Source organism: Octopus sinensis, linkage group LG5 (genome assembly GCF_006345805.1).
Source record: "Octopus sinensis linkage group LG5, ASM634580v1, whole genome shotgun sequence".
In the NCBI taxonomy this organism is placed as follows: domain Eukaryota; kingdom Metazoa; phylum Mollusca; class Cephalopoda; order Octopoda; family Octopodidae; genus Octopus; species Octopus sinensis.
In genome coordinates, this window is record NC_043001.1 from 81,543,580 (window position 1) to 81,566,108 (window position 22,529).

At 36.5% G+C, this 22,529-nt stretch overlaps 1 protein-coding gene across 1 annotated transcript; it reads left to right on the plus strand.

The window, feature by feature from the left end:
* Positions 1 to 1,205: 1,205 nt before the first annotated feature.
* LOC115212022 (60S ribosomal protein L18) lies at positions 1,206 to 22,137 on the plus strand. The gene is made up of 7 exons (XM_029780817.2): positions 1,206 to 1,343; positions 1,469 to 1,555; positions 11,420 to 11,527; positions 12,478 to 12,573; positions 21,249 to 21,372; positions 21,495 to 21,564; positions 21,943 to 22,137. The coding sequence occupies exons 1-7, from the start codon at positions 1,341 to 1,343 to the stop codon at positions 22,016 to 22,018; spliced, it is 564 nt and encodes a 187-aa protein (XP_029636677.1). The 5' UTR covers positions 1,206 to 1,340; the 3' UTR covers positions 22,019 to 22,137.
* Positions 22,138 to 22,529: the final 392 nt, after the last annotated feature.

A 22,529-nucleotide genomic window follows, 5' to 3' on the forward strand; every position in this document is an offset into this window, starting at 1 on the left:
GCATATACAAAATTTATGAGGAAACAAATTCGAGACAATACAGTTCTATAATTAAGAGATGAGGAATTATGTACATTATTTACAATTGACGTATATTTGTCCTCATCTTGTTTGTTGTTAACACAATGTTTCGGCTGATATACCCTCCAGCTTTCATCAATGTCTTGGGGAAATTTCGAACCTGGGTTCTCATTCCCCAAGACATCTGATGAAGGCTGGAGGGTATATCAGCCGAAACGTTGTGTTAACAAAAAACAAAATGAGGACAAATATCCGTCAAATGTAAATAATGTAAATTCGAGACAAGACAGCAAATTGTGATAATGTCAATTCATTAATGATTGAAGAGAATTATAGCAACTTTTATTTACTTTCTCTGTTTGTCTACTCTTTTATTTGAGGAAATAATTCAGCCGTAATTCTTCATTAGGACCATAACACACATACAAACATTATTTTTTAATCAGAAGTGACTCCAAAGACCGAGTTTGGTTAGCGCTAGCCCACGAAACTCTCATCCCTTGAGTCATTCCACTGATAAAAAAAAACAAATAAACCAGGGGAGAATTCTGGTTTAAGCACGACATAACTTTTTATATTTTGGAATTTTCGGAAATGTTTTGGGAATTTGTGAACAGGAATCACACTACCCGTTTTCGGCGGTTAGGGTTACGCCGAAAACGGCTAGTGTGCGTATTCTTCACCTTCGCCAGTTTTTCTACACACTGGAATTTAAACGATTATCTAAAAAAAAAAAAAAAAAATGCTTTAATAACTGCCCTCCCCACCAAATCCTAAAATTTCTACTCTTTTTCGATTTCTAAAAAAATCTGATTTTAAAAGACGGACAGTCGGAATTTTTTTTGCTTAATCCTCACCAATGGAACATTAAATATGATTATGGAGAGAAAAAATATTGAAAATCATCAATACACATTAGAGTAACGAAGAAACGAGGAAAGTATCAGGTGGTCGTGAGATGTGCGAAAAACAACAGCTAGATCGCCCTTAAGTCACACACCAGTTTAAAAAATTTTTTTTTTTATATGTGCACATTCATGTTTTATCCTGTTTGTACTAACAAACCTATACACATCTCTTTCTCTCTCTACACACACATGTATTATATATATATAAACATACATCTTTCTCTTTCTCTCTGCATTATAAATATATAGAGAAAGAGAAATGGATAGATAAACATCAATGTTTACGAATTTATACATTTAACGTATTATGTCAAATTCCCAATTATCAAGAGCAAAAGCGGAAGTTGCCTGAATTACTTGCCCTTTACTACCCAGAATCCCGTAGTCTTTCTTTTTCCGCTGATATCCACCATGGTGAGTTTGTGCTGATTCTAGCGATGAAATCTTTTGCTTATAATCTAATGAATCCGTTGTTAATTTTACCAAAATGGTTTTGCTTACGCTTATTAATCACTCTTCTTTGATATATCTACTGACAGGGTATCGATATTTGCCATCGATTTGAGAGGAAAGTGAGGAGAAAAGCCCCCAAAAGCAATGATATCTATCTCAGGTTACTCGTCAAGGTAAGACCACCACATGCGCTTTATTTCTTGTTATATTATGTTAAATATCTTCTTTTTCAACATTATATTATATAAATGACTAATGTATGGAAAAAAATCCATCCAAATATGTGCATAACTTGTATAAAATTCTATTTCTTCCCACGCACACGTGAACGAAAATAAAAATGGTCTAATGTATAGTGGAAGCCGCTTATTGTTATCACTTGCGGTTTTTTTTTCCCCCCCGACAGTAATCGTAATTAGTGGATATTGTTACATTCTTTGTTTAATGTTAGCTCGTTTATTGTTAAGGGAGGTTTTGTTCAAATGATCCCAAAAAGCGGATTCTCGGCGGAATGAAATGAGATTGAAGAATTTGATTCGCTTAAACTTCAATAATATTAAACGTTGGATATTTTTTACTGCCTCTATCACTTGCAACCTCGTACTGAGATTGGCTTAATTGCAATATTTACATAAAACTCCCACCGTGGGGACACAAGACAAATATACTCCACGTGTAAGTTTTAAGGCATCACCGTTATGGCGATGAATACGCACACTCGGTGTTTAGGGTTACGCCGAAAACGGGTGGTGTGCGTATGAAAGCAACTGTATTTGGACATAAAAATAGGGGTTGGTTGTTAGACGGTGTATTGTCATCCCCTTAGCTGTCCTTAATGATTAATGATTAATGTTGTAGTCAATATCCTTCTGCTCCTTTAATATAAAAGCTTTAGGTTAGAGTCTACAGGGGCCGGGGTTTGCGTTGTGTACAGGCTGTGTATTGTTTTCCACAACATTTATTCACTGTTATATATAGTAATTGAGCCACGTGGGTGTTGTTAAACTTGAAGCATAAGTATTCCAACCATGGCCATCACATTTGTAAATAACTTCGTTGATATATGTAACGAATGCTTGGAATTAGTTTACTTATGTGAAATGAAACACCTTAATTCAATCCTTTTGATACTAAACCGCCTATGGTACAAACTTATTTTAAAGTGATCTAAATTTAAAACTTGAGACAAGAATGCTAATTTATGTTCCCGACACCAGGTTGAGTTATATTCGAATTTAATTAAAACAAAGCCAATATGTCTAAGAGTTAAAACATTAAAATACAGTGGAAAGAAAAGTATAAGGTGCATCTTTATTGGAGATGATGGGATAGAGATTTGTCATAGTTCAGGTAGTAATCACTTATTGAAATGTAGTAGACAAAATTCTGCACATGTAGGATGTAGAATGGTTGTCTCCGATGAAGTGAAAATAATTCTGATTCTTTTGCAGCTGCTGGAGACACCATTTCTGTAGGTGATCGACCACACTTTGATACAATCATGTGGTTCTTTGAATGATCATTCACATAGTTGGGTAGTTACATACTTGCATCATCATATAATTTTTTTTTTCGGTTGGTTTTTAAATGCAAGATTAAGGTGAACATTAAATAGTCCTTTAAACAGATTAGTACATTGAGGGGACAGGTTTATTTATATATATATACACACATACATACAGTGTAAGAAAAGAAACATGACCGTGTGATTTTTTGTGTTCATAGCTCACAAATAGGCAGAAACATCCTTATTTTTGACTGGAAAACCATACGGCTGCCTGCAATTTGGGTTCAAAAAATTAAAACCCATAGAAAATGTATGATGTATTGAGCTCCATTGTCTTCATAGTGCCAACACCACTTAAAGTGTTTTATGTTTTTTCTTATTATTATTTGAAAACGGATTAATTTTCTGCTGCATTCTAATATATAGATATAGGAAGAAGGTAAGCTTCAAGGTGTAGGAAGTTAGTGTGCTTCAAGCAGTCTTTAGAAGAAATAAAAATACAACTTTCAGGAACAATAGAGGTTTATTGGCACAGGAAGTTGTGTATTTTCCATGTATTGAATAAAAAAGGTTATTTTACAGTTCATGGTTAGCAACTGGGATTGCTGTATATGCAAATAAAACATCCAAAATTAGGGAATGGGGGAAGATGTAATCCAGGCTACATGTTTCATAGCTAGCGGAACCTTGGAAGTAGTAATTATCCAAACAAATGGTAGATCGCAAGCTATACTTTGTGCCAAGAATATGTTGATTACTCAGTTTACCTTGTCATTGGGAGATCCCATTTATTGGATACATTAGCTGCATGTTGGGTGGGCTCAGAGGGTAAAAACCTACTGAAAATGCAGTGTTTCTTTTAAATTCAATTAGCAAAATGTCTCAGTATCTGGGGAAGCATTATACTCCTATCGAGTCCACATGGGATCTTCTATAAAGTTGCTTGATTTTAGATATATACTATTTACTCTTGCATCTGTTCAACCCTTTTGCTACTATCTTTTTAAACTACACTGTCTTAATTTTAATGTTATTCAGCTATTTCAAACAATTTTGATGGCAGTTTTAATATTACATCACTTCAAAACAGGTTGTTATCAAAAGAGCTTATTCATTAATGACAATATTTATTAACAGTTAGGGTAGTATCTGAAAAGGTTGGTTAACTATCAGACAACAGAATATAGTGTCTAAAGTGGTAGACTCTCTGGAAAGATTTTTTGAGACCCAGAGCTGCTGGCACAGGTACACAACCAGTGTTAGCAGCTTTTAATTTGGAAATGTAGATTAAGTGGTTCTAGTGGGTAAATTAGAGTATGAGTGTCTCAATGAGGAAGAAAAATTCTGATTATCTTTGTGATGACCTTTCAGGATCACCCAACTGATGGAGACACAACTACTAATGACGGTTGTTAAATGCAATATTAGTCTATCAGAGCATCAGTGCCCGTTTAAATGATTGGGTTGGCCATATCCAGCCAAAATATTGTATTTGTTTTGTTCAAACTGGCTGAGTTTGGCCTCTTACACCTACTCTACAATGTCATTCTAAAAGTATGCAATCAAAGCTGAGAGATATGGCATGAGTAATTGAAAACAAGCGATGTGGGTAAAATAAGCATTGCATTTGACAGTAATCTGAATACTAAAGGCAGCTGGTCTTGTAACTAAACAAGAAGCCACTGGTACATATCTTGTTTGTCAACTGGTTCTTGGGTTGGAGAGTCTCCCTCAGTGAAAATTATAATGTTCCTAGTTGTATGCCGAGCAAGTGTCTTCTACCATAATCTCATTAGATCAAATCTGAAGGAGATATAAACAGGCCATTGGTTCTAGCACCTTTCAATTCTTTAGGCTGTTTCCTTTTTCATTTAAGTTTAGAAAATGGAGAAATGTAGCGTTAATGAGTGCAAGTGCTAGGGTTGATACTGATATGTCACCTTACAGGTTTCTTCTTTTCTAATAAATTACATAGATCCAAATGTTTGTCATTTTCCAACTTCGTTTTATGCTCATAAACTTGCTGACTGGAGTTGGTTAGGTTGAAAGGATCCAACTGTTGGCTCTATTGTTTGCTTTGACTGTCTTAGTGCCAACCATTCAACAGTGAATGCTGGGTAGTCCCTCCCTATTTTTTTTTTTTTAATCCTAAAATTTGAAGGATAGTTGACTTCGTGCTGCATTCCAGGGTCATCGAGAAAGGTTTCCATGATTTCAAAATTAAATAGTTAAATCTGTATTAAAGGTATACTATTTATTTATACACCAAAACACGGAAAATCTTAAATTTTTCTTGTATTACTTAGTAGGTTTCAATATGAGCTCCCTTTGTTGCACGGCAAATACCTAAGCAATAGTCAACCTCCCTCCAGGTGCGCTGAATCATATCAGGATTCACAGTCACTATTGCTGCATAGATTCTTGCTTTTTTTCTGCGTAGAAATTTCCGGTTTCTTTAAAAAGGTTAAAACAACTGACTTAAACTCAGTGTGATGCATCTCACACTGCGCTTTCTGCTGTACAGTTGCCACAATTTCTGTGGAGTGACTGGTCAGATGCTCACTAATGAAATAGTGATTTCAGCCAGGTTGATAACGAAAGGGTTAAGTGGTTCTAGGGTTTAAATTAGAATAGTAGTGTCTCAATGAGGAAGAAAGAATTCTGATCATCTTTTATGATGACTAGTCAGGATCACCCAACTGATGGAGACACCACTACTAATGTCAGTTGTTAAATGCGATATTAGACTACCAGACCATCTGCAAATATCAAAACTCTTACAGCTGTTCTACAGTCCCACATCGATTTCATGCAGATTGCTTGCTTATAGCTAGTGCATCTGACAACTAAAATCACAGAAACCTTTCCCGGTGACCCTGTATTGGCTGCAACAAGCTGGATATATAAAGTAAACTTAGTGGTTGCCATTACAATTGAATTGTACGTCATCTTGCATCCGTTTAAACCTTTTATCATCATAACATCATTATTCGGTTATCAAAGGAGTTGATAATATTTACTAACAGTTATGGTATTATCCGAAAAGGTTGGTTAACTTATAGAGTGTCTAAAGTAAGGCAGCGAGCTGGCAGGAACATTAGCACACTGGATGAAATGCTTAGGGGTATTTCGTCTGTCTTTACATTCTGAGTTCAAATTCCGTCGAGGTTGACTTGGCCTTTCATCCTTTTGGGGTTGATAAATTAAGTACCAGTGGTGTACTGGAGTCAATCAACTTGACCCCCCCCCCCCCCCCACACCAAAACAAAATTTCTGTCCTTGTGTCTAGAGAACAGAATATAGTGCCTAAAGTGGTAGACTCTCTGGAAATTTATTTTTTTTATAGACCCAGCGTTGCTGGCACAGGTACATTTCCTGTGTGTTAGCTTTTAATTTGGAAATGTAGATTAACCATTTCGTTAACTGTATTTATTTTGAGATGCTCTCTGTTTCTTTCAATTAGTTTAAATATAACAAAGAATTTAGTAAAACAACTTAATCATTCAGCTAGTGTTAGGAACATAAATTGTGACTAAGGTTTGGTGGAAGATTTTGAAAACAAGACATTTGTACTACAGAGCCAGAGCCGGTTTCAGCCAGGTTGATAATGAAATGGTTAACTGGTTCTAGGGTTTAAATTAGAATAGTAGTGTCTCAATGAGGAAGAAAGAATTCTGATCATCTTTTATGATGACTAGTCAGGATCACCCAACTGATGGAGACACCACTACTAATGTCAGTTGTTAAATGCGATATTAGACTACCAGACCATCTGCAATTCTAGTGCCCGTTAGAAGACTAAACCCATTAGCATTAAATTGTTGGAGCCCTGGGAACAGTGAGCAAAAATCTCGAAGTACGTGGAACAAATAGGGGCTGCAATAAGGGGGAGCACTTGCTGAAAACAGCACTGCTTGGAACCAATAGGCCATATCCAGCCACTTTTGTTTCAATAAGTTATGTAGATCTAAATGTTTGTTATTTTCATGCAGATTGCTTGCTTATAGCTAGTGCATCTGACAACTAAAATCACAGAAACCTTTCTCGGTGACCCTGTATTGGCTGCAACAAGCTGGATATATAAAGTAAACTTAGTGGTTGCCATTACAATTGAATTGTACGTCATCTTGCATCCGTTTAAACCTTTTATCATCATAACATCATTATTCGGTTATCAAAGGAGCTTATTCATTGATAATATTTAACAGTTATGGTATTATCCGAAAAGGTTGGTTAACTTATAGAGTGTCTAAAGTAAGGCAGTGAGCTGGCAGGAACATTAGCACACTGGATGAAATGCTTAGGGGTATTTCGTCTGTCTTTACATTCTGAGATCAAATTCCGTCGAGGTTGACTTCGCCTTTCATCCTTTTGGGGGTCGATAAATTAAGTACCAGTGGTGTACTGGAGTCAATCAACTTGCCCCCCCCCCCCACAACATTTCTGTCCTTGTGTCTAGAGCAGAATAGAATATAGTGCCTAAAGTGGTAAACTCTCTGGAAATTTTTTTTTTTTTTATAGACCCAGCGCTGCTGGCACAGGTACATTTCCTGTGTGTAGATTAACCCTTTCGTTAACTGTATTTATTTTGAGATGCTCTGTGTTTCTTTCAATTAGTTTAAATATAACAAAGAATTTAGTAAAACAACTTAGTTATCATTCAGCTAGTGTTAGGAACATAAATTGTGACTAAGGTTTGGTGGAAGATTTTGAAAACAAGACAGTTGTACTACAGAGCCTGAGCCGGTTTCAGCCAGGTTGATAATGAAAGGGTTAACTGGTTCTAGAGTTTAAATTAAAATAGTAGTGTCTCAATGAGGAAGAAAGAATTCTGATCTTTTATGATGACTAGTCAGGATCACCCAACTGATGGAGACACCACTACTAATGTCAGTGGTTAAATGCAATATTAGACTACATCTGCATTCTAGTGTCCGTTAGAAGACTAACCCATTAGCTTTAAAATAGGCCATATCCAGCCACTTTTGTTCCAATAAGTTATATGCAGATCTAAATGTTTGTCATTTTCCAACTTCATTTTATGCTCATATCCTTGCTGACTAGAGTTAGGTTGAAAAGTATGGAGAAATGTAGGGTTAGTGGGTGCAAGTGCTCGGGTTGATACTGTTGTCCTGTCACTTTACAGGCTTCTCCTTTTGTTCTACTAAATTATGTAGATACAAATGTTTGTGGCACTTTCCACCTTGTCTTCATTTTATGCTCATATCCTTGCTGACTGGAGCTGGTTAGGTTGAAAAGATCCGACTAGTGCTATGGGCTTTATTGTTTGCTTTGACCATCTTAGTACCAACCACTAAATAGTGAGTGTTAGGTAGTAGTCTGTTCCACTTTGTTTTTTTAATCATAAATTCGAAGGACAATTAACTTTCTGCCACTTTCTGATATATATTACCAGCAACAGGCTGGGTGTAGAAAGTAAACTTAATGGTTATCTTTATGATTAGATCTATACATCATCTTGTATCCATTTTAAACCGTTTTAAATCATCATAACATTACTTCAAAACAGGTTTTTATTATAGATCCAGAGGTGATATCTGGCAGGTTGTCATCAAGAGTTAATTCATTTGATGCCAATATTATTAACAGTTAGAGTACTATCTGAAGAGGTTGGTTAACTAGTAGACAACAGAATGTGGGGTTTTATATGCTAGACTCTTTGGAGAAGGTTTATTTTTTGAGACTCAGAGCATCTGGCAGAAGTACACATCCTGCCTCTGTTAGCAACTTTGGGTCTCCAATTAAACTCGGAAATGCTGTAGATTAAATTGCTCAGGAGTGTCAGTGTATGAGTGTCTCAGTGAGGAAGAAGAATTCTGATTATCTTTTGTGATGACCTTTCAGGATGATGGAGGCACTTTTACTGTTGCTAGATGTGATTTTATAGGCTCTCAGACAAACCTAACTGGCTTTTAAATGATTTTGTGTAGTTAACATGTAGAATTCTTGTGAAATAACTCCATATGGAATCACTAGGAGTTCCTTCTACCAAATACAATGGTGCAGTTAATTTATTTATAAGACAGAAGACAAGATTTTGGTTCCCAAGTGATTATTGTATCATGGCTAACGTATTTGATTGTCCTTTTATTCTTAATTTGATTATTATACTATCGTCATTCTGAGACAAGGCTGTGAAAGATTTGGCCAAACAATCCACCCCCGGTACTTTATTTTTTACTTTCAAATAGGGTGCTTGCTGACCACTAAATTAAGGGAAGTAAACAAACCATCAGTTGTGGTGGTTGGCAAACAGGAAGACATAGTTATATAAGTAGACCAAGTTTATAGAAAAACAAGACGAAGACAGTTGGAATAACAAGCAGATGTATTAGTTTAATGCTCAGGAAAAAAAGAAATGTCTTTTACGTTTTGAGCCTATGCTCTTTAACGGAAAGGAATGAGGAAAAGGAGAGGGAGAGAAAAGCTGCAGTGTTCAGTGGTTCAACATGGTGATGCAGCTGGTTGCTACACTTTGTCTACCAGATTGCCTCACAAAGCACTATTTGGTCCTGGGAGGTGGAGACCATAGCAAAACACTTGATCGAGGTGTCATGCAGTAGGATTGCAAAGCGGGCTGGTTATGCACTTTGATAAATAGCTGCCAGGGAATATTCATTGTGAAATCAAAAGTTTTTTCCCTCCTTAAATGTAATTGTCTTTGTCTATGCTATGAAAAGTTATTGTATTTTATTCACATTTGTAGGCCTGTCGCATGAGCAGGGTTCTGATCACATGAGAAAGCTGATTACAATACTGTTAGCAGCTATGGCTTGTGGAATGGTCTCACCAAGTGATTATACAAACTTGGTACTGTCTATAAGAGAGTGAGATTGTCTCCAGTGAGGAATTTTAAATTCTAATTTTTGTCATGACCACAAAAGTTGCACAACTTATCGGAGACAGTTATTTCTGTCAGGGGCTGAGGGGACTATTGCTATTTAGGTAACCCATGGTATAAATTGGTATTATCAATGGCTGGATCCTTCTCATATCGCTGCCAAAAGGTAACCTTTTCTGAAGTCCTTGCATTTGGAATCAGCAGCAGATACAGATTTTAATACTGAAGTTGGGTTCGGTTTTGATGCAACTTATGGTTGCTCTTATGGCAGTCATTTAACTTTTTGAAAGTTAATGTGGGTACACTTACAGTTTTTAAATTGTTTTTTTTTTTATTCCAACAAACAGGTGTTGCTAGTAAAACCATGGTGCTTATTTTTGTGTCATTTGTCCAAGTTGGATTCAAAATTTTGTATTCCATCCAAGTCTTCTGCTCAGTATTCCTAGGTGGGTTGTGGGAATTAGGTCCTTGGGCATCTCCTCCGTAGGGTGCTATCAGAAGCAGTCGACATTAGGCCTTCTGGCAGGGTTCCCGGGCTTGACAAGCTGGGACTGGATATTATCCAACCCTCTCATTCTCGGTTTACCCCCAGGTTTCCTATTGCTTGGCTCGAAGAATCCATCTTGTGCTTCTTTCCTGCAACATTTTAATCACATCGGTAGTGTGAAATGGAGCTGTGAATTCAATGTGGAGAGAAGTAACAGCTCTACTGGGAGAGACTCCGATTTCTGAGCTATGTATTCTGATGAGTAATGTTACTCCAGAGATCTTCCAGAAGGACCCTGTTTTGGCAACTTATATTCCTGAACACAGGTGAGGACAGGTCCAGAAACTGAATTGAAGATAGTATCTTCAGCATTTTTACTAACCTCACCACTTCTGAGGATCGACTGTAAGAACTAGCATACTACTGTGCCAGTACCTGTAATTTGAAACCAGATCCAGGATCTCACACCTACCCTACAATGTTATTCTACATTAATCCTTTCGTTACCAAACCAGCTCTGTAGTACAAATGTCTTGTTTTCAAAAGTTTTGAATTAAAATCTTCCACCAAACCATACAATTTATGTTCCTAACACTAGCTGAATGATAACTAAGTTATTTTACTAAATTATTTGTTATATTTAGAATCAATTGAAAGAAACACAGAGCATCTCAAAATACAGTAACGAAAGGGTTAAACAATCACATCTTAGAAATCTCAAAGATATGAGATAATGCATGCTTAATTCAAAACAATGTAAATTGATAAGCATTACATTTGACAAAGAAATCTGAACACTGAGGGGTTTTATTTCTTAATGATGTTCCCAGGTGTGCGTTGGGAAGACTTTCTTCAAGGGGCTTATGTCTGTCATCACAACACTTTTTCATTGCTGCTTTGAGCACTTAGCAGCAAACCCATACTGCACATGCTGGGGTCATTTGTTTAACCCTTCGGCATTTAAACCAGCCAGATCTGGCATCACACACCTATCTTACAATGTAATTGTTAGAATATAAAAACAAGTGACATCACAATCCCAAAGCTGAGATAATACGTGATTAATTGAAAGCAGGTTACAAGAGCTTTTAAGCAACTGTCTTGTTTACATTGTCTATCAATGATTCCATAAACAGCATATCCTATCTGTATTTGTTCAATGCATCAACTTTATTTTACAGCTTTACCGCTTTTTGGCCCGAAGGACTAACTCCAAGTTCAACAAGATTATTCTGAAGCGTCTCTGCATGAGCAGAAGCAACAGACCACCAGTTCCCCTATCGCGTATTGTAAGTATATTTTTCTTCGGTGTCTTAGGTTGTTGTGGTTAAAATATTATATGCTTCATGTCTTGGGAGTTTTATATTGGAGCTTGTTTAAGCCAGCCATATCCAATTCTATTTTTCTATGTCCTAACTAGTAGGTCCAGCCTCTCACACTCACCCTACAATGGTGTTGAAATCTGAAAACTCAGAGATAGTGCATGGCTAATTTAAAGCAATGTGAATGAGTAAGAATTGCATTTGACAGAGCAATCCAAATGCTAAAGTGTTATGTTCCTTAAAAACTTGACTGTTAATATGGTGAAGGCACATGGCCCAGTGGTTAGTGTCTGGCTCACAATCATGAGGTAGTGGGTTCAATACCCGGACCAGGTTGTGTGTTGTGTTCTTGAGCAAGACACTTTATTTCACATTGTTCCAGTCCACTCAGCTGTGGAAGTGAAATGCGACATCACTGGTGCCAAGCTGTATCAGCGTTTGCCTTTCCCTGTGTGGTAAGAAGCTTGCTTCCCAGCCATGTGGTTCCGGGTTCAGTCCCACTGCATGGCACTTTATGCAAATGTCTCAAGATACTTATACTACAGCCTTGTGAGTGGATTTGGTAGGCAGAAACTGAAAGAGGTTGTCATGTATGTATTTGTCTTCGTGTGTTTGTTTGTCCCTCCTCCCACCATCACTTGACGACTGATGTTGGTGTGTTTATGTCCCCATGACCGAGTTCGTCAAAAGAGGCCAATAGAATAAGTTTTGGAGTTGATTTCTTTGACCAAAACCCTTTAAGGCTGTGCTCCAGTGTAGCTGCAGTCGGATGAATGAAACACATAAAAGAATATAATAAGCATTACATGATAGAATAATCTGGATGCGAAAGGGTTAATTTGAACCCTACTCAAGTTTGTTGGTATTAATTTATTGTCTCTGGAGTTGCTTCATTTAGCTGCATTTTCTTTGCGTAGGTACGACACATGAAGGGACAAGACGAGGATAAGATAGCTGTGGTTGTTTCTACAGTCACCGATGATATTCGTCTGCACATGGTGCCCAAGTTGAAGGTAAGTTTTCTCTTTGGTGTTTGTAATGTACTATTTCTCTCTTCTTTTATGGATGATGTCTCTTGTTTTCTTTGTTTCCTAACTTCAGTGAATTTACTGTAAATGTCAGTTGCTTGTATGATTGGCATTGTTTCATTTGCAGCTGAGCCAAACTGTTTTTTCTGTTGATGAAATGAAAGTACTAAGAATGCCCTCTGTCCCAGCCTAAAATACCGCTTAATTTCATTTGTGGGTTGTTGCTCAGATTTCGTTAGTTGTGACCCTTTGTATTCTTTAGTGTAGATATTGAGCAACCAACACTTACCTGGATATATATTTGGTGTTGGACCTGTTGCTCTTCCATTATTACAAACTTAACAAAGGTATTATGTGCGTGTGGCTTAGTGGTTATAGTATTCAGTTCATAATCATGTGGTCATGTGTTGAATTCCCAGTGATGCATCGTTCTTGAGCAAGACACTTTATTTCACGTTGCTCCAATCCACTCAGCTGCCAAAAATGAGTAGTACCTGTATTTCAAAGGGCCGGCCTTGTCACACTGTGTCGTGCTGAATCGCCCATGAGAACTGCTTTTGTGTGGAGTGCTTAGTCAGATGCATGTTACTTTCGTAAGCAGGCTGTTCCTTTGATCAGATCAACTGGAAGCCTCATAACTGGCAGTGCCATTCAAGTCATACATATACACAGGATCTAGCAACATTTAGCAATCAGCTGTTTCTCTTGGTACCATACTTAGTTGCTATTGTCAGGTTCAGGGAGTGGAAGTGTCTCCAACGAGAAAGAAATACTGATTCTTGTGATGACCATCAGAACTTGCATTGTAAGTGTACCATCTCTACTTTTTGGGTGTATCTAGCAAATTTTAAACAAATTGGGTTTTTATTGTAAGTTTTTCCAAGAGATTCTTTAAACATCAGTGAAGAACTTCAGAATCTTTTGTGGCCTTTAATATATTTTATATTTAGTGGGTTATATAACAACAATCTTTAGAGAATTGTCAAAATTAATGGTGTTAGGGAGGGCTTCCAGCCATAAGAACAATGCTAAATCACACTGGAGTTTGGTTCTGCCCCTCAGCTCACCAGCTCTCTTCATACCGTCCAGCCCATGCCAGCATGGACAATAGGGGTTAAATGATAATGATGCTGAATGGAGTTTTCTTTTCAAAGATGGAAAAATTCTAATGATTAATAGGTAGGATATTGGGTCCAACAACCTAGGTAAGGATTGCAGTTTTTGACTTTTCTCTATCTAGTGTTGTAGCCTTGCAAGTAAAGGTACAACAATCGTGAATTCTCTATATGAATGCGAGTTTTAATGTGAGGATCTTAAAAATTAATACAAGCACTGCTTATAGTGACCACTATGATGATAACTACTTCCGTGGGTCTGATTGTTTAGTGATTTGCATCTAGCCAATCCACTGAGTGGTCAGTTAATATTTATTTTTGGCTGTTTATATACTGACATGTCTAAGACTAATACAAGCATCCTCTTTGACAGTGATCGAAATTGAAAGTTCCCATGTTGATTTTTGTTCCAAACACCAGTTGATTTATTCAATTTTCATTAACATAGTAAATTAATTGAAACAAGCACTATATTTCAACAGAATTAAGACAATGAAGGGCTCAGTGTTACGGACTTGTTTTGAATTAAAAAGTTCATTGCTTAGTCTTGAATACAACAGACCTGTTTGGGTTTTGTTTAATATATTCTTGATTTGAAGCAGATTTGGCTGTTATTTTTATTGAGTTGTAATTCTAAAATTTGTTTCGAATCAAACTGAATTAGCAATACTTGAGAATATTGATGATGTATTTTTCCACAGCATTTCTCTAATTTGTTAGTTTTACAAGAGAACTACTGAGTCTTTACAACAAAACATACCAAGTTGTGGATGGGAAGTTTGCAAGTTTTTTTTGGGTTTTTTTTCTCCATTCATTAAACTGTGTCCATGCTGGGTCACCTCTTTGAATACATAAACACACCAGCAATGGTTGACAAGCAGTGGTGGGGTACAAACACAAAGGCACACATATATACATACACACACAGAGTGGCTCAGAAGTGACCTATTCCTATTAAATTTATTACTTGATGAATATTGGCCGGGTAGGTGGATGGGCTACCACGGATCCATGGAATGGCCTGCAAAGTCCCCAGGCCTCAGTCCTCTGCACTCTTTTCTCTGGGGAGTGCTAAAAAAAAACAATTGGGTGTTCAGTGTTAGACCAAAAACTTTCAATGATCTGGAACAGAGCATCGTAAATACATGGCAAGATATAACACCAGAGCTGTGTAAAAAAAAAAACTTACTGATTCAACTATTGAACGATGCTGTAACTGTATTGCAAATAATGATTTACATATTGAACATTTGAGGTAACCTTTAACAATAAAGAGAGAATGCAGTGGGGCTGATGCATGTAGGAGAAACTAACTTCACAAAACACATCAACCTCCTCCCTTAACCATTTTGGGCTCAAACCAGCTATATCTGGCGAAAATATTCAATGTTTTATGTTTGTTGTGTCCAGCTTCTCACACCTATCCTACAATGTCTTAAAAATAAGCAGTCACCACTATGAAAATCTCAAAGCTACAAGATAATCCCTGATTAATTCAAAACAATGTGAATAAATGGGCATAACATGACTGAATAATCTGAATGCTAAAGGGTTGATATCCACTTTTTCATGTTTGTAAGGGTTGGATGGCACATGCACACACACACACACACACACACTTTGTTCAGTTTCTGTCTACCAAGCTCACTCAAGAGACTTTGCTTAACTCTGGACTATAGTAGACACTTCATGATGGTGCATCAGTGGACTGAACCCAAGACCACATGGTTGGTAGACAAACTATTTTAAAACCTTGTTCTAATACACATATAAAGGGGTAATGGGTAAAAAAAAAAAAACACAACCCTTCAGTAATGAATGACCATACGATTGCACTTCAAATATTATCCTCCGAGGCAGATGCCTGGGCAACGTCGTTTATGGAAGATCAGCAGTCACCAATGCATACTAGCCTCTTCTCTCCATGACAGTGATGTTATCCAAGGGTGAAGCAAAGTCCGGAAAAGCTTGACGCCAGTTATGTCACAACTCGTTTCTACAGCTGAGTGAACTGGAGCGACGTAGAATAAAGGGTCTTGCTCAAGAACATAGTACATAGTCCAGTCTGGGAATTGAACTCACTATCTCCTGATTGTAAGCGCAATGCTCTGACCACTATGATGAAAATTTTGTCCGTCAGATTGTTTGTGATTGTATCTAGCCAATCCACTGAGTGGTCAAATTTGTGTGCACAAGACTTATTTTTTATAGCCAGGAAGATTCTACATCTTTGTTTTGATATAGTGTGGAGATGGTCATTATATTTGTTCAATTTTGCTATTAGTCATTAAAATATATTTGAGATTTCCCCTGTCTCTTTTGTTAGGGTTTGCATCTCTTTTTTTTTTTTCATGCTGGCATGGATTATATGAATTTTGTTGGCAGATTTTTGTCTGCCAAGAGAATTGGCGAGACTTAGCAATGGTGGTTACCAACAGTTAGTACTAGGTTTGCTCTTTCACAATGATTTACTCAAAGGGATTTTCAGTCGCTTATTCCTATTGTTTGTGGAGCGGTTCTTAATATTTAAGACATGACATTCTTCTACAAATGCTACAAACATTACATAGTACAAGGGCCATATATTATTCACTTGTGCGTTATAAATGGAATCTGGCCACCATCTGTGTGACTTTGGTTTACAGTAATGAATATAATATTAATTCCTTGACCACCTGCAAGATTTAAGCCCTTCTCACCATAGCTCATTTGCTAGTGTTGTTACTTGTTCCCCTTTATTAACTTCAACTAACTGATCTGACTGACCACTATGATGAAAACTTCTTCCGTGGCTCTGATTGTTTGTGATTGTATCTAGCCAATCCACTGAGTGATCAAATTTATATACACATGGTAGGGAAATATCTTGTATCTTTCTTTTGATATAAGAACGGTTGTTACATTAGTTATAGGCTGATAAACTGTGAGATAATAAAATAATTTAAATGAATTGTTTTAGGTAGATTTTTTTGATGGCTTTATCTGAGATATATCTGGGAGTACAGGGTTATTTGTACGAGGTCAAATGACTGCCAACAGTTTTTATAATTGAATCTTTCATTAGTCCAAGTTATAATGTGCCATTTTTTGTTTGCTTAAAGGAAAGGCTGGCTTGGAGATATTGGCAGAGGAGATATTCATTCCTCTTTATTAGCAATGTATAGACGTCAGAAATTATTAAAGACACCTGTTAGGCATCTTTGATGTTTATATACTGCAGATCTAATAGATATATTCAAAAGGAATTTTCAATCCCTTGTTCCAATTATTTTTGGACAAGATCTTGACAAATTTTCCTTCTCTTTCTACAAACTATATGAAAAAGGTACTTTAATTCAACCAGGATATTGCAACAAGGGGGCCAAATATACTCATTTGTGCATTGTATGCTCCTCAATCTAAATGCAATTTATCCATGTGACTTTTATTTACAGTAATGAGTATAATATTAATTCCAACATCAACTAACTGATCTGACTGACCACTATGATGAAAACTTCTTCCGTGGCTCTGATTGTTTGTGATTGTATCTAGCCAATCCACTGAGTGGTCAAATTTATATACACATGGTAGGGAAATATCTTATGTCTTTTTGATATAGTGCAGGAGTGATTGTTATGTCAGTTGTAGGCTGGTAAACTATGAGGTAATAAAATCTATTTAGAGCTTCTTGTATCTTATGTCTGTTTAATTATTGTTAATCAGTAAAATGTATCTGGGATTTCTATCTCTTTTGTAATGTTTGTTAGGTCTAATGTCTTATATGAATTTTTTTTTGACAGCCTGATGGCTTTATCCGGGGCATAATATAATATATCAAGAAGCACTGGATTATTTGTACGAGGTCAAGTAACTACCAAGGGTCTTAATAATTTAATTTTCCATCGGTCTAAGTTATGATGTCCCATTTTTTGTTAGATCCCTTCTTCCAATTATTTTTGGACAGGAACTTGACAAATTTTTCTACTTTCTACCAGCTTTACATAATCATGTTGAAAAAGCTACTGTAATTCAACATGGATATTGTAACAAAGGGGTCAAATATACTCATTTGTGCATTATATGCTCCTCAATCTAAATGCAATCTATCCCCATCTGTGTGACTTTGGTTTTCAGTAATGAGTATAATATTAATTCCTTGACCACCTGCAAGATTTAAGCCCTTCTCACCATAGCTCATTTGCCAGTGTTGTTACGTGTTCCTCTTTATTAACTTCAACTAACTGATTTGACTGACCACTATGATGAAAACTTCTTCCGTGGCTCTGATTGTTTGTGATTGTATCTAGCCAATCCACTGAGTGGTCAAATTTATATACACATGGTAGGAAAATATCTTGTATCTTTCTTTTGATATAAAAATGGTTGTTACATTAGTTATAGGCTGATAAACTGTGAGGTAACAAAATAATTTAAATGAATTGTTTTGGGTAGATTTTTTTGATGGCCTGATGGCTTTATCTGAGACATATCTAGGAGCACAGGGTTATTTGTACGGGGTCAAATGACTGCCAACAGTTTTTATAATTGAATCTTCCATTAGTCCAAGTTATAATGTGCCATTTTTTGTTTGCTTAAAGGAAAGGCTGGCTTGGAGATATTCATTACTCTTTATTAGCAATGTATGGACATCAGAAGTTGGGCATCTTTGATGTTTATATACTGCAGATCTAATAAATATTTTCAATCTCTTGTTCCAATTATTTTTGGACAGGTACTTGACCAATTTTCCTTCTACTCTTTCTACAAACTATATGAAGGAGGTACTGTAATTCAACCAGGATATTGCAACAAGGGGGCCAAATATACTCATTTGTGCATTGTATGCTCCTCAATCTAAATGCAATTTATCCATGTGGCTTTTAATTCCAACTTCAACTAACTGATCTGACTGACCACTATGATGAAAACTTCTTCCGTGGCTCTGATTGTTTGTGATTGTATCTAGCCAATCCACTGAGTGGTCAAATTTATATACACATGGTAGGGAAATATCTTGTGTCTTTTTGATATAGTGCAGGAGTGATTGTTATGTCAGTTGTAGGCTGGTAAACTATGAGGTAATAAAATCTATTTAGAGCTTCTTGTATCTTATGTCTGTTTAATTATTGTTAATCAGTAAAATGCATCTGGGATTTCTATCTCTTTTGTAATGTTTGTTAGGTCTAATGTCTTATATGAATTTTTTTTTTGACAGCCTGATGGCTTTATCCGGGGCATAATATAATATATCAAGAAGCACTGGATTATTTGTACGAGGTCAAGTAACTACCAAGGGTCTTAATAATTTAATTTTCCATCGGTCCAAATTATGATGTGCCATTTTTTGTTAGATCCCTTGTTCCAATTATTTTTGGACAGGAACTTGACAAATTTTTCTACTTTCTACCAGCTTTACATAACCATGTTGAAAAAGCTACTGTAATTCAACACGGATATTGTAACAAAGGGGTCAAATATACTCATATGCTCCTCAATCTAAATGCAATCTATCCCCATCTGTGTGACTTTGGTTTACAGTAATGAGTATAATATTAATTCCTTGACCACCTGCAAGATTTAAGCCCTTCTCACCATAGCCCATTTGCCAGTGTTGTTATGTGTTCCTCTTTTATTAACTTCAACTAACTGATCTGACTGACCACTATGATGAAAACTTCTTCCGTGGCTCTGATTGTTTGTGATTGTATCTAGCCAATCCACTGAGTGGTCAAATTTATATACACATGGTAGGGAAATATCTTGTATCTTTCTTTTGATATAAAAATGGTTGTTACTTTAGTTATAGGCTGATAAACTGTGAGGTAACAAAATAATTTAAATGAATTGTTTTAGGTAAATTCTTTTGATGGCCTGATGGCTTTATCTGAGACATATATCTAGGAGCACAGGGTTATTTGTACGAGGTCAAATGACTGCCAACAGTTTTTATAATTGAATCTTCCATTAGTCCAAGTTATAATGTGCCATTTTTTGTTTGCTTAAAGGAAAGGCTGGCTTGGAGATATTCATTGCTCTTTATTAGCAATGTACGGACGTCAGAAATTATTAAAGACACCTGTTAGGCATCTTTGATGTTTATATACTGCAGATCTAATAGATATATTCAAAAGGAATTTTCAATCCCTTGTTCCAATTATTTTTGGACAGGAACGTGACAAATTTTTCTACTTTCTACCAGCTTTACATAACCATGTTGAAAAAGCTACTGTAATTCAACACGGATATTGTAACAAAGGGGTCAAATATACTCATTTGTGCATTGTATGCTCCTCAATCTAAATGCAATCTATACCTATCTGTGTGACTTTGGTTTACAGTAATGAGTATAGTAATTCCTTGACCACCTGCAAGGTTTAAGCCCTTCTCACCATAGCCCATTTGCCAGTGTTGTTACGTGTTCCTCTTTATTAACTTCAACTAACTGATTTGACTGACCACTATGATGAAAACTTCTTCCGTGGCTCTGATTGTTTGTGATTGTATCTAGCCAATCCACTGAGTGGTCAAGTGTGTTTGCATTGGTCTTAATTTTTAGAGCAAGGAAATTTCCTTGTTGTGAAGTTGTTTGTGCATCGGTATGCTGCAGAAATGGTTATTACATTGAGGTAATACATTATATTTAGGGCTTCTCTGGTATTTATCTGTTCCATTCAGTTTTACTGTTTATAACAGAAGCCTTAAATTTTATAATGTTGTGTATGTTCATTAAGTTTACCTCTTCAGGATTCAGATAATTTTGGCAACTGTTATACTTTTTATTACATTGTTTTCAATCAATCGTGCATTATTTAATAGCTTCAGGATTTCGATGCTGTGGTTGTTTGTGTTTAGAATGACATTATTAGGTCAGTATGAGGCTAAATCCAGCTGGTTTGATAAAACAAGTAGAATATTTGATCCAGGTGTGGCCGGTTTAAATATTGAGATTACAGCTGGGTTATTGAGTGTTCATCAAAGGACAACAATAAATGCCTTGAGGGAACTTGCACACTTGTCTTTGTGCTTTTTTTTTTTTTTTTTTCCTCCAGATGGCAGAATGGCAATTATCAGAGCATTGTATAGAATGCTTAATGCTATTTCTTCAGCATCCCTATGCTCTCTCTCTCAGGTTCAAATTGCATCTGTGTGCACCAATGTGTATGTTGGTGGAGGACATTACTCATTGGTGCTGTGGCAAATGAGATAAAATCTACTTTGATTCTTAGCTCACTTAAATATCCTGAATATTTTTTATACTAATCTGTCTCTTGTATGGGATAGTTGCACCAACTGAACTATCACTTACAACCCTTTCAGCTTTCTGTCAAACACCTTTGAATTTTTAGGCTTTTTATGCTACTGTGGTTTCAAGCCTTTTTGGCATGAGCAATCTCGTGCTTAAAAAAGTAGTCGGGGTTGCCTGCAGTTTTTATACATGATTTCTTTTTCAATGGTGGTTTGTGACTTGTGTGATATTTAGCTGCTACTTTCTCGTTTACAGCTGTTCAAATAAAGTTCTATGGTAATATTATCTTGTACTGAGTGCCTGCTTTGTCTTTCCAGATCTGTGCTCTGAAGATGACAGACCAAGCTCGCGCTAGAGTTCTTAAGAGCGAGGGTGAGATTTTGACTTTTGACCAGTTGGCAATGATAGCACCCAAGGGCAGACATACCTCCCTGCTACAGGGTAAGTATATTTTAATATTTGGTTCTGTTCTCTTGTGATGACCTGGTAACATAAATTTGATAATAATAATAACACAAGCTTAAGAATTGGCTCGTTACTGTTTCGACTCTTTCTTTTTGCAGGACGTCGTAAAGGCCGCAAGGTTTATCGCCATTTCGGTCCGGCACCTGGTGTTCCCCACAGTCACACTAAGTAAGTATCTTGTTTTGTTTTCCTTTTACCCTACTACCCTCTGGTGTTAGCTACCTCTTTCTGAGGCTTCCACTGAGTGATTAACATACTTTTAACTCTCTGCTGTGACTCAAGTACAACTTGGGGACAATATATACTAGATTTGATAAATTTATTTCTGTTACTGAAGCTGTCCTATTGGTGATGGCATAGAGCTGTGTAAAGTTATCTAAAATTGATTTGTCTCAAACACCAGCTTAATTCATTTACACCAATCAAAAGTTTAGGTGACTACCTACACAGCAGCTGTACCTGTATATTAGGTTGATTTTGATTAAAATATAATGATGGTGGTTTAGTTATGTTTTTGTAATCCCTTTCATCAATTCTTTCTTTCAGGCCATATGTACGTTCTAAAGGCCGAAAATTTGAACGGGCTCGGGGTCGCAGGAAGAGCAGAGGTTTCAAGAACTAATTCTGTATTGGTTTGTTTCCAAAGTAAAATAACTCTAAAGTATTCGGTTGCTTTTGTTTTTTATTCCTTTTTGAGGAGTGTCCATCAAAGGACAACAATAAATGCCTTGAGGGAACTTGTACACTTGTCTTCGTGCTTTTTTATTTATTTTTTTTTTTTCCGGGTGGCAAAATGGCAATTATCAGAGCATTGTATAGAATGCTTAATGATATTTCTTCAGCATCCCTCTTTCTCAGGTTCAAATTGCATCTGTGTGCACCAATGTGTATGTTAGTGGAGGACATTACTCATTGGTGCTGTGGCAAATGAGATAAAATCCACTTTGATTCTTAGCTCACTTAAATATCCTGTATTAGTCTCTAAGACTAATACAAATATCCATGGAAGATACTGGTGCCATGCAACTGGCATGTAAAAGCACCCATTTGTGGAGTGGTTGGTGTTAAGGACATCCAGCCATGCCAAATCAGATGGTCATGTCATGCCAGCATGGGCAATACATGTTAAATAA